A 13,540-nucleotide genomic window follows, 5' to 3' on the forward strand; every position below is an offset into this window, starting at 1 on the left:
GTTGCGTATTTCAAACTATCCATTTAATACTGGCCTGGTGAACAATGACCAACAATTACATGTATATTTATATGTTTTTTTAAAGTCCAAATTCTGCCAAGAGGTGATGTAACAGAAAAGGGATGGTGTGCTCACCTGATCAATCATGGTGCGGGCCTCCTCCACCTCCTTGTCTTGGGACTCTGTTTCGATGGTGTAGGTGCCCGCGTCACTCAAGCTGTCCTCCTCCTCGTTCTTCAAGGCCTTGGAGGTCTTTGACTCCATGCCGGGGAGGCCCAGGGGCAGGGTGGGGGTCATGAGGGGCATGGGCAGGTGGGCAGGGGAGGCGGGCTGTGTCGGAGTAGAGGGCAGGGGAGGCGAGCGGGCCCGGCCGGGCAGGTGGGGACGGTAGGGTGTCTCCACCCCTCCCGGCGGGGACGTCTTCTCCCTGGTAGGGGGGACGTCGTAGTTGGAGTCCCTCAGGAACTCGGCTACAAACTCCTGGGCGAGCTTGGACTTTTTCCCCACGCTGCCGAAGGGCCGTATTGTGATGCCAGAGGAGGCGCGGGAGGAGAAGCTGGAGGAGGAGAGAGAGGCGGAGGAGGCGCTGGTGCGGAGCCGGTCGTCGGTCTTCTCCCGTTTGATCGAGACCCTTTGGGTGCCGCCGGGGCCCTGGCCCTTCAGCGGGAGGATGAGCTGCTGCGTGGGCGGGGTTTGGCCCAGTGAGCCCGCCCCCTTCTCCCCGGGCGGGGCCGCGCTCCTGCGCTTCTCCAGCTTGGCCTTGAGGGCGGAGTAGGATTCGGCGTTGGCGGAGTTCTGGGTGAAGGAATGCGAGCGCTTCTTGCGCGGGTTGTCGTCGAAGAACTCGATGACGAAGGCCTGCTGGGGGTCAGGCTTGCCCTGGCTCTGCGGGGGAGGGGTGGCCTGGGGTGGAGAGCGGGAAAGTGGCTCTTCACTGGCTGGGGGGGAGAGGGGTTTCGGTGATTTGGCTGTGTTCATTGATTTCACTGGTGGAGGGCTCTGCTCCGATGGGACGGTCGGCTGCAGCTTGCCCCGCGTCTCTTTCAGGACGGGATCCTCAAAGTCGCTCAGGGTCCCATCGTCATGGTGATGTCCTATAGAGAGACAGAGGGATTAAGATGGATATCTCACAATACAGACATAGGCAATTTAAGATTCTGTTGGTCCTCACCTTTGAGAGTCTTTATGTGTATAGGCAAATCACTCTTAGTGCTGTAGACATCCTCGCATGGTGCCTGCTTCCGCATAATGCTGACATCGCTGTGCGCCAGCCAATCGGCCACCTTACTCTCCGCTGACATCACCTCTGTGGGCGTGGTGACCAGTTCTTTGGCAGGTAGTTTCCGCTGCCGAAAGGAGAACTTGGTGACGTGGTCCTTGATCTTGATCTTCCCCGGCGTGCAGTCATCGAACTCGATGGTGAAGGAGGCGTGGCTCTGCACCACCGGGGGTGTGGGCGTGGTGGGGGCGGGCTGGGGCGGGGCATCCGTGTCCTTGGTGGGGACTTCGTGGACCTCGGTCTCGGGGGGCTTGGGGTGCAGCTGGAACTCCTTAGTGGGGATCTCGAAGTAGCTGGGCTCCCGTCGGTACGAGTAGATGGACTTGCCCTGGGAGTCTCGATAGTCGGAGAGGGAGCCGTTAACATCAGGCTCGTGTTTGGAGCCATCCTTCAGGTTCTCTGTGGGCAGACCCAAGATAGCTCCTTAATACAGGCAGATCTTCACATCTTTCTGAAAGCACTGGAGCCCCACTGCCAACAACCAAGTCAATAGAGCGGCCATTGACTTACCAAGGTCAGGGCAAGAGCTTCACCAAAACAGATATGTGCCTCTCTGCTTTATCAGATAACTGCTATATATTGTGTTCGGCAATATAAACTATTATCACTAGACTGTAGAAAGTTCATCTCAGACAAATTCATTAGGGATGAGACATAATATCCAAATATCCTGCACATGCCTAGTTGCCTACTATCTGAAAAGCTCAGTGTCCTGTAGCAAATTTATGACATTTTTATCTGGAAGCGTAAATTACTTCAAATGCTGAGAGTGCAGTGAAAGTGAAAGCATGCATTCAATTACAGCCGGTAGAGTAAAGTTCACGCTGCCATGCGGTGGCGGCCATTTCATTAAGTGCATTTACGCTTACGCTGCATTCGTACCGGTTATAGTGCCCTCACATGTTATTACGGTGGGAGATTTGAGCTATTTCTATTTGTCATTTATGCCACAGTCTTCTCAAATGGTATTACCAGTGCAATTTGAAATTCCATTTCATAGCGTAAGCCTAATCACGTTGGCTCAATCATAATTTCATGATGGCTGTAAAAGTATATATTCTATGGAGGTTTTTTATAATTAAATCCAAATTTACGTAAGTATAAACTGCACCACATCTCGCACCACAAACAAGGTTGCTTTACTCCTTCAACTCACATACACACAATAAAACCTCATACTGTGTCAAATGGAATTAAAAGAAAGGATGCTTCAGTAACTTTGATTACCAAGGAAAACCGTTTAGAACTAATCTGCTCCGCCCAGAGCAGCATGAGAAAAACAATGACCCCTTCCCCTTGGCTTAGAGGTTAATCCATCACGAGGCCCCTGAGCAGAAGGGCCAGCTTCTCGTCCCCAGAGGTGAGAGCCGTGATGTGCCAGGGGTGCGGAACTGAACACGGTCACAGCCTTTCTAAAACAAGCACGGTTTATAAACTACGAGGGTCTGGAGTGGGCGCATTACTGGTACTACAGAGACGTGTCGGGAGAGAAAGTGCTTCAGGAGACAGATACGCGAGCTCATTCTCACACGCGGTGACCAACCTGAGAGGCTCTCGTCGGGCCTGCGTCCCTCTGGCTGCCCCTTGTTCCCGGCGTCGTCCTCCCCCCACCATGAGGGCTGTCCGTATAGGGGAGTGGGCCGGGAGATGGGGGCCTCTGTGTACATGAACACACAGACACACACACACACACATATGCACACATGGACACACACACACACACACAGAAAAAAGGGCAATCAGCGAAAGACTGCACAAACCACACTGCAGCACACAGGTCCCCTAAGCTCCTGTGGTCACGTGACTGTGACCTCTGCAGTGTTTATCTCACAATAACACACAAAGCTGGGCTTTCAACAGAGCAAATCCTGAAATCCAGCCAAACTCAGCGATTTTTATTAATCTATACTCAGCTCTCATTCAGTCCTGAAAAAATAAAAACAACACAACTTAACTTTTAAGGACTTTTCAAAAAGATAAGAAAAGCATATACTTGAATCTTTGAACAACTATGTCCATGATGATAAATGTTTTTGGTTATTCACAAAAGGCTTAAAATGAGCATCAGTGGAGAGGGATGCTGTCCTGGGAGGAGGGAGGTGCAATAATGCATACCATCATAAGCAGAACAGGGGCTAGGCCTTTAAAAATCCCACTGGCATTATTCTCAGATTATCATTCCACTTCTCACATCGGACAGAACAGAGCATCTGTCTGGAGCCTAAGCATACTGACAGAGACCAGTCACATTCAGAACTGATCCCTCCCTCGCCATCCCCCCAGCCTCAGGCTGGGGCTCAGTGTTACTTCCCACTCTCTGAGCCCCGACCAGAGACCAGAACTGCTACAGTAGGGAGTGATTTGGAATACAACTCTTTTTTGGAGTTGTTTGTGTGCTGTGAAATTAAACTACTCGTGACACAGCTAAATGAAACCCTGCCATGTTGTGATGGGATTTTTGGACAGTGACAACCTTAGATTTTATAGGGGATAAAGGAAAAAAAAATATGGATTTGGAAAACTTTTAAAATCAGCTGTGTTTACAGTCACCGGATAAATATTTACTCACATCTGGCAATCAGAGGAAAACAAAGAATTTGTCAGGAAGCCATCTCTGCAGCAGTACTGCTCAAGGCCAAAACAACTCCATCACCATGAATTAGAATAGATTTCATCTACATCTCTGCATCAGCAACACAGTATCTATAAGAATTCCGAGTTTTTGGCAGCTAGTTAGCTGACCTCAGCACTGGCTTGAATACAAATTGATTTCTGCGGGCTGATTTAGATATGTAATGCTAAAAACACTTCAGCGATGTTGGGAAAGCGGATTCCAGAGAAAGGGACGTTTATCTAATAATGCCCAGCAGCTGGCTGGCTGGCTCCGGGTGGTGAGGACCCAGAAGCACGCCTGAGGATTATCCGACGTCAGCCAGGCTCAGCCGTGGGCGTCCCAGCGAGCACGGGGCAAAGCGAACCGGGGCGTTGGGACTCTGGCGCACTGTTGCCATGGAGATGAGATGCAACAGCAACAATCGGTCACGGTATGAGGGAGACAGGAAGACAGGAATGGGCTGGGAACTATGCGGAGGGACTACTGAATAAAAAAGGCACACTGACAGCAGTGGAGGTTAAAGAAAGACAGGGGATACTAATGCCAGAAAGATGAGCTAATGTTGACGATTTTGACAAGAGAAAAATCCAGGGCTTTCTGTCTAAGGAAAATGAAAATATGTATAACCAAAAAAGGTATAGGAAATTCTAAATTATTCCTCCAAAGCAAACATCTGACTGCATTTATCAAGATGTTGACCCACCATAAGTATGCATTTCCGTTTCCTAAATTCAATACACCACAACGTTTACAGCACACAATATTCTGATTACGGACAGTAAGAATTTTCTACAGTACTTGTTCTTATGGAAAACAGCACTCAATGTCATAGATTATGATATAATCTTAAGGATTGGAAAATACTGTGGTCGTAGGGGGTGTCTGTATGGCTGTAATGTACAGCAAAGGTCATTATGCACAACAGAAACATGTGAGCTTTATGCTAAAAGCAGGCTTAGGCAGAGCTGGAGAATCAGCAGCCAGCCCAAACCAGCCGTTTCTCTTTCCAGAGTGCGTGTGCTGGAAACACTGAGTAACCCCGTGCAGCAGGGCCACCCCGAGCCCACGGGCAGGGGACCGGCCATCTGTCTGCCGCAGAGAGCAGACAGTGTGCTGGGAACAGCCAGAGCCGGGCCTCGCTGAGTCACCCCAGAGCAGGGCTGAGTCACACGGAGCCGCACAATCGCATTACAGCACGTCTAGCGTTAGCTGTAGCGCCGCGCATCACAGTGCTTACTTTGAATTGCTACTGTGCCATAACAGACTGGGGTAACCCAGACATTGAACGTTACTTTAAGCATTTGCATTTAAAGAACAATCTTTACTCTGTGTTGCATCATATCGGTGTGCGAGGAAAGCATGATTTATCAATCAGAAATAAACTGGCTATCAATACAATTTTTTTCTGAGAAACACCATTTTTTCTTGCTGAAAGTAACATGTTAAATAAAGCTATTACAGTTGTGCCTTCCTTTATCACGTCACTGTCCTTGTGCCAACATCCTACATCAGGGGGGTGGGCAATTCCAGTCCTGGAGGGCTGATGTGTATGCAGGTTTTCGTTTCCACTAATTACCTTGGCTAAATGAACGAATTGGCTGTACACACCAACATTGGTTCGCTCATAGATTAGATTGCAGTAAAACGTATCATATATAGGGACACAACAACAGTCTTCAGTTATCATTCATGTGCTTATCAAAAAACGTATCAATAAAGATATGACCCAGCTTGTTGCCCACCTCTGTCCTACATGAATTTTACAACCCTAACTATTTCTGTTTTCAATAATCAGAGATGACAGGCAGGCAATGCATCAGCAACTGCACATCAGTTTAGTGCGGTGAGAAGAAAAATATGAGTAGCACATGGGAACGCTGATGCTGCTAGCATTTCAGAAGCCTGTCCTGACCATATCCCAATATAATAAAACCATATCATGCATGAGGTTAAACCGGAAAGTCAGGTGTGACATACCCCACACCCCTACCGCAAAGATTTTACTGGATCAGAGCGGCGTCTATTTCCACTAGGACACCTTTAGCCCCTGGCACCACACAGTAATTACATTATATTCATTTAATGTTTTTCTTATTCAGGGGAACAATGTGAGAGAACATGGGTGTATGCACCTGAGCAATAGCCCAAGTGCCATTCGTGGCTAACGACATGCCAGACCAGCGAGCGTATGTGCAACATCACTAAAGCACTAAATGGGTTAACTATGGCAACCTAGAACCACAATACAATTTAAGGAAGCTGACTGACAGGGCATTTGCTCTCCATTGAGAAAGCATTGATGACCCCATTGAAGCTCATTAGCCTGGCAGGCTCCAAAAACTGCAAAGAGCAGCATGCTCAAAGAAGCTGAGCTCAGAAATTTCACAAACTCCCGACTCCTCAGTGTGACTGACAGTGGAGTGGACCAATAAGCTGCGTCTGGGGAGGGCTGCCATAACATGCCCCTTCCCAAGCAACCTGATCCGAGATGAGATTTTCATTGCACTGGATAATCTGTAGAGAGGATCAGCTGTGTTTGACGGTTTTACTCTTCTCTAGCAACCACGCTTGGAAGACAGAATTAATACACTTGGCTGATGTACACACAGCGCTGCTACATACTGGCGCAGAACTAAGATACTAATCACGCATGATGAAAAGTGCTCTAGTACTGCAGGCCAAGTAAACTCTTTCTCTGTATGTCTTTTGAAGGAATAACTGCTTATGCACTGCTGCCAAGGAACCAACAGACAACTGAAGGGACATTGTTGGCATACCAGGCTAATCCAGTGAAAATACTACAGAGATAACAGACAAAGAGCGATGACAGGTTAGACTGTTATAGCGGAGTTTAGATGTTAGCGGTGCACAGCAGAGCTGGGCACCTGGGCAGAGCGATCGCGGGCGGTTGGCTGCGTGCCCAAACTCTGCCCGGGTCACGAGGCTGGCGCTGACGCAGGGCATCAACCGCCTTCCTAATCCAACCCAGCCACTTTTCAGTGTCTCGGGGGGAATCTGGTCCACGCTGGCGCTCCCATCGCCCCGCGCTGTGTCAGCGGCCCTGCTGCCGCGATAAGGACCGGGCGGATCAATCTCTGGGCCCCCGCTCTGGAGTCGTGCCAGCTACCGCAAGTCCGGCCCCCGCCACTGCGAACAGCGAGCAGAGGAGGGCGACGGCCCACTTTACTTCCTCCACGACTTTCCCTGGGTTCTAAACGGACCTGGCTCCATTACCGACCGCGGGAAAAAAAAAACCCCCACAGATAAGCAGCCCGCTGCATTGATCCACCTCTGACAGGGCCCCGCTCTCATGCTAAAGGGCACTGCATTAAAACCACAGATAACGTCTCCTTATGAAGAAAACAAAGTCAGCCCTCATTAAGGGCTTGCTAGCTGTACTAGGAGATAGCTCGAGCCGTCCGCTCACAGTGCATGGCTCACTGTGAACATTTTTTTTCCCAAACAGATCCTTTGAGAATTCAGATATATTTGCAGCTCTTTACTATGCCTAAGGTACAAAGGCCTCTTTCACTGGAGCCAGACAGCAGTTTCTTGTACTGTCCCCGACGCTGTAAATTTCACCCGCTCGCCGAAGCGGAGGCATACGATACCAGTACAGATGGCCTCTCGTTTGGCTCATAATAGCGGGGAGACAAAGTCACTGCCAGTCTTAATGCTCCCAGGCCACATGGTGCCCACAGCCAAGGGGACATAAACCAAGGCTGAGAAACCAAACACTACTCAGGGGGATCGCTAGTGCTACGAAAGCATGCTGCAGGGTCCTCTACAAGAAGAGGCAAAGCCCACGATTCAGCTCTGCAGAGGGAAAGCTACACTATTATATTGAGCACTACTGTCCTTTTACTTTTAACCCTAGGGGGACAGTAGATAAAATGCAAATGTAAAACAGGACATAGGTAACTGTAGGTGAGAGGTCAGAGATGTAGCCTACCAGGCAGGGCCTTGCGCTCCACTTTCTCCACTTTGGACCGGGGGGCGTCCCCACCTCCACCCTTCTCCTTCGAGTGGTCCCGTCTCTTCCCCTCTGACGCCTTCAAACCCATCTGGAGCTGGCTGGTGTACTTCTCATGCTACAAGAGGTCAAATTTTTAATGATATTCCCAATACTGATCCACTGAAACTTCCACACAACAAGGTCAAGAACAAACATGCATGCAAAAACGCACAAGTACACGGACGCACAGAAGCAGGAGGACCCTTACTTTGAGTGCCTCTTCTGGAACTTTGTGTTGACTCCGGTCCAGGGTGTACACATGAGAATGTAAGAACCGAGTTAAGGAACCATAAAGCCAAAAACCAATTATAGCTAGGCTACTATGCTCCATGAGCAGCTAGCGTCTGGATAAAGGCTGATTAATGCATAGTTGACTGAAACACGATTTCCTAGGAAAAAAATGATTGACCACTCCAACTTTCCCCTGTCCTCATTCAGAAACATGTGACAAGGCCAGACAAGGAGGGTAAAAGATGGATTCTCTGGTATACCAGTAAATGGACCAAAATGAATTTGCAGGTTCCTGGAAAAGCAAGCCAACCTACAAGAAAGGTACTTTGCTCCTGGTTCATTAGTCTTGGAATTACGTTTTTTTAAAGCAAGGGGGTTTACCAGCAACAAAGATATTTGGTTCAGTGGTCAGGGAAATCTAAAGCCCACAGACTTCAGCCACAAGAGATTAACATTTTTGCAAGAGATTTAAGTTGGTTCGAGAGGTCCCATGATTGCCAAAGGACAAAACATTCCCAATCAAGTGTACCTTGCAACATTCCAGCAAGACAAAAGGAAGAGAAAAGGAATGTTTTCATCAAGTACATGCGATTTGCACACAGCTACTGTTTAAGCGGATCAGAAATGGGAAAGCAATAAACCTTTACAAAAGGATATCGTATCCAAAGCGAATGACATCAGAAAGCTTGAGTGTAATGTAGGTCTGGTCTGGGATTCTTAGATCATTCACAAATGTCTACAGAGGGAAAGAGTAGAACAGTGGTTAATTGGAGGATACAAACACAAGACATTGATAGGGTGACAAAAGTTCACATTCATTAATTACAGATTTTTAATTACTTCATTACATGTGGTACACATAAATGAGTAACAATGACAATTGACCCCTGGACACTTTTGTTGAGGTGAATATCCATTAGCCTTTCCCTTGTCTTGTCTAAGACGACGTTGGGTAAGACACTATCCCATGTACGCAGGGTAAAACATTAGCATGGCGGATTAGCCTTCAGAGCTGGTTATGTAATGCATGTCAGAGCTCAGAGCAGCTCATGGGATGGCCGAAAGGTGTTCAGGAGATCACTGTCCTGTTCACACATGCTCAGAACAGAGCAGTGGAAAAAAAACACCAGATTTCACAATCCTGAAGTGAAAACAAAGCAATTTCAAGATTTCCAAGGAGAGAGGCATCATATCGTTATTAGTTATAATTCACTTTGTGCATTCCTTTGTGGGGCCAAGGGCACAGCTGGTCACAATACATTAAAATCTGTGCTTGTCCCACCAGAAGAACTGAAATGATAATAATCTAATTCAAGGTTCTAAGATCTGACCACTGACACCTGATGCTAACTGACATGCTAACCTGCTCCAGCTCACAAAGTACTTTTATAATCAGCCCAAAAGCCAATAGTGCTCGATACAGCAAGGGAATGATTCAACATGTACATTTTTCAGTGCAGCCATTTCAATATGCAGGACAAGCAAATTATTTATTTTTTGTTACAGTAATACCAATAATGATAAATTCCCCCTTCAGAGAGGCAGAAATAAGCATGAAATGAATGGCATTGTTCAATAAAATCACTCACAGCTGCTTTGGCCACTAAAATGGGAAAGATACATGAACTCTGCGGTTGTGCACTCAAGTTGGGCCCCGTACAAGGGATCCGGCCGAGAGAAGCATTGGACACGGGCCGCTGAAACGGCTCCAAGCTCATTTCGGGTCAATTATCCACAGTTTAGAGCGCAGATTCCCTCTCTGGCCCGGGTGCAACACGGACACAAGCATCTTCCCCACAGGACCTTAACAAAACCAGCGCTGGAACAATGGCCCCATTCTACCCCCGGCCTCTCGGGCTGCTTTGAGAGCGGGGCCCAAAGCAGCAGTTACGCCCTCGCCGCTTCTGCTCCGCCGACCTGGACCGGCGCTCGTACAGCGCTCCATTGTGCCTCGGGCCCGGGCCTCGGCTGTGGGGTCCGGGCCTCCTCTGGATCCGCTCCCAGACGCCCGCTCACGTCCACCCCCCCGACGGCGAGGACTCACCCCGTTCAGGCTGCCCAGGTCCTTCACCATGTGCTCGTCGCTGGACGGGTCGTAGTTGATGACGGCGTGCTGCTTGTCCACGCTGCGCGACTGCAAGACAGGGCGGCAGGGGTGAGGCCTTCAGAAGCACAGCGCTAAGAGGTTTCACCAGCTTAGTCACCGCACGGGCTACACGTCCAATAACCTCCTAACATGAGGTAAATGGGTATTACCATGGTAACATGCAACCATTCCACGTTTGCCCTATTAGCAGAGGGAGAATAATTAGACCAGGGCGTGTTCTGAGTGAAACTTCTCCCTCTGCTTTCGCCAGTCCTGTTCAGGGAGTGCCAGCACACAGCAAGGCTCTTTGTGTGAATATCTGTTTGTTGCAAAGAACTTATTTTACCCATTATTGCACTGCAGTATATAAGTTCAGTTGTTTTTTTTTGTTCCATTTCATCATTTTCTTTTTCCATTTTCACTGATGATTTAAATTTTATTTCCCAGTTTCCATAAAGGGATTTCTGAAATGCGAGAACTTTTCCTTCACAGAAAGTTGTACTGTACATGGCACATAATTCTTAATTATAATTACAGCACGTCAGTACAATGATAAGTCAAAAATGATAAACTCTTGTTAACACCATTTAATTGACCTACAGTAGCCACAACATTGGCCACTGATCCCCACAGAGGCAATGTTTCCAACACACTCGTCATCAGGCCTGGAGAACTGTTTGTTGTGGTTTAGGCATAAGGAACCCAAACGGCGTGTCTTCCAGTCTGTTTCCGCAAACTCATATTGGGACTGCTATAAAGCATTCACTGTGGCTCCAGCTTCTACCCACAAACATCAGAAAGCTTTCCCTGCAGCGCAGAGGCAAGGTCTAGGACAAACCCATGAGCAGAGTTTCTTGTGTAGTCTGCCCATGAAAGCACAACCAAAAAATTATGTTATGTGAAAACATTATCCAAGATGTGAGCCCTCAAGTTATATACTTTATTGAACCCCGTGGGGTAATTTGTCCTCTGCATTTTGACCCATCCTAGTTACTTAGGAGCAGTGGGCAGCCACAGTGCAGCGCCCGGGGACCAACTCCAGTTCTGAGGCCAGTGCCTTGGTCAAGGGCACCTGCAGGAGCGCACCTAACATGCATGTCTTTGAGTGTGGGAGGAAACCGGAGTACCCGGAGTAAACCCACGCGAACATGGGGAGAACATGCAAACTCCGCACAGAAAGGCCGCAAGCCGAGATTCGAACCCACGACCACGACCTTCTTGTTGTGAGGTGACAGTGCTAACCACTGTGCCACCGTGTATGAATTTGTCTAAAATGCTTTAGAAGCTTTTACTTTTATTGCTTTGCTCAAACTACTGCACAAAGCAATTAATGAATTCAGGGGTGCTGTGTTTCCTGGTTCATTAGGAAAACTCTTCCTCAGACCCTAAATAGCTATATTAAGTGGAGGCAGGGGTTGGGCATGTCTTAATTTAACAGCTGGTAGCACACGAGAATGTTAAGCAATAAAGCTAGCGACATTCAGGTCCTTAAAATAAAATTTAATTAAAAAATAAATAAATAAATAAATAAATAATAATAATAATATGAATTTCCTAATTAATCAAGAAACATCAGGAAAAATATAACTTCGCTGTGGTGTACAAATAAAAAAAGATTTAAACATGGCAATAACAGATAAGCTAATAAATATGTAAGCTAATGTCCCAGTCTTAATTACACTGCAGATTTTGTGCTCTCTGTCCCTCTGTTAACGAATCAATACCCCATCATCGCTAGGCAAGGCTGCAAGGTAATTTTCCCATTAAGCAAGACAAAATGGAATCAAGATTCCTGACCAGGAATAAGCGGGTATAGATAATGGATGGATGGATGGATGGATAAAACCTTGGGACGATCTCGGTGGCAATGTCTTACAGTGCATAAGATTTGAACCTTAAACAGAAAGAACCAAAATCCAGGTTCACCAGCACTCTGGCAATATGACTGTCACATTCTTCAATAAGACTTAAGAACAGCATGAGGTCAACTGTGCTCCAGTTTTGAATTCCTCTTCAGCATGTCCTAAATTAATCCCCCAAACAAGACCAGTAATTACCACAGGCTGAGTAAGCTCTTCTTCCTCTCATTACCCACTATAGCCCTCTCCAGCAGAGCATCAAAAGGAGACAGCTCTCAGAGCAGACTTATTAGCATCGCTTATTCATTCATTCCAGTGCCTTTGTCCCAGGCAACTGATGAATTCTGAAAACGGCACTGTGCTCAGGGGTACCATGCAGTGTCAGCCTACAACCTGATCAGTAGCACATCGTCAGTTTATTAAAAGAGAATTCCACCTTGAAATGAACTTTTACTTGTAGAAGAGTAGCTGTCCTCCTGATTAAAATGAGCTCTCAGCCTGTAGTGAGTGCAGAGAAATAGCCCCAAACTCCTGCACATGCTCCACCTGCTTTACTACAGACTACAACAGACGGGTATTTACAGGTGGGCTTCAGACAACACCAATCACAAGTTGCCACTCCTACTGAATACAAACTGAAGGGATGGGCTTTACTGCTTGGCTGGAGAGAGGGTAACGCTAGAAAGCTAGCCACTTAAAGAAAATCTAGTTTTATGTGTTCAGTTCATTTCAGTGTGGCAAATTGCATGGGTTTAACATAACTATGATTGGAACAACTGATTTATAAAGTTGACTCATATCAAGTTATTTCAGACACGGTCACAACTTGTGCGATATTTGGTTATCATATGAGAGATGAGACAGAATGGGTGAGAGGAGACAAAGTCGATCAGCCAGGCAAGGAGAAATGTATGGTTTACATTCCCTCATACGGGAGCTGATATTGATATTCTCCACATCTACACATTTCAATAAATTAACTGACAAAACTATCACACTTGTCTCTTGTTCATTCATGGCAGTTATTTGTTGCTGTTCTAAGTGATGCATCAGCAGCAAAATGACCTGATTGACTTGTCGATTTATTGGAATATAGACAGAAGTAGCCTATGTGGGCCTGATAAATCAATCAGCAGCATTACCAGTTCTACTGCCAGCTAAAAATAAAATGTCTTCAATGTAGGGTTTTAGCCACTTTGTGTATAACACTGTCTACAAGGTTTGGTTCAGTTGCCTTAATTCGCCCTGTCATTCTACCACAGGCGTGGACTTAAATGTTTTCAGTAACCTAGTCTCTGTGTTCTTTTTAAAACACATGCACCTGATGCTGGAGTAGTCAACACACTATAGCCAATAGCCCACTGTTTATTGTAAGCACAAGTGGTTATGTACAAACAAAAATTTAATTAGCTGAAATCACTGTACCATGATGCCCTTTATAGAACCAAATTTACCT

At 47.0% G+C, this 13,540-nt stretch overlaps 1 protein-coding gene across 4 annotated transcripts in view; it reads right to left on the reverse strand.

Moving 5' to 3' along the window:
• Positions 1-13,540, reverse strand: part of cep170b (centrosomal protein 170B) — a 34,608-nt gene that overhangs the window by 13,347 nt on the left and 7,721 nt on the right. For all 4 annotated transcript variants that reach the window (XM_035379635.1, XM_035379628.1, XM_035379609.1 and 1 more), the window contains exons 3-9: positions 10,184-10,273; positions 8,797-8,875; positions 8,117-8,175; positions 7,846-7,984; positions 2,823-2,936; positions 1,172-1,678; positions 136-1,094 (exon numbers count right to left, since the gene is read on the reverse strand). In XM_035379635.1, coding sequence (XP_035235526.1) covers positions 136-1,094; positions 1,172-1,678; positions 2,823-2,936; positions 7,846-7,984; positions 8,117-8,175; positions 8,797-8,875; positions 10,184-10,273 — 1,947 coding nt within the window. The remainder of the gene's footprint in view (positions 1-135; positions 1,095-1,171; positions 1,679-2,822; positions 2,937-7,845; positions 7,985-8,116; positions 8,176-8,796; positions 8,876-10,183; positions 10,274-13,540) is intronic.

The sequence above is a fragment of the Anguilla anguilla genome, chromosome 1 (genome assembly GCF_013347855.1).
Source record: "Anguilla anguilla isolate fAngAng1 chromosome 1, fAngAng1.pri, whole genome shotgun sequence".
Taxonomy (NCBI): Eukaryota; Metazoa; Chordata; class Actinopteri; order Anguilliformes; family Anguillidae; genus Anguilla; species Anguilla anguilla.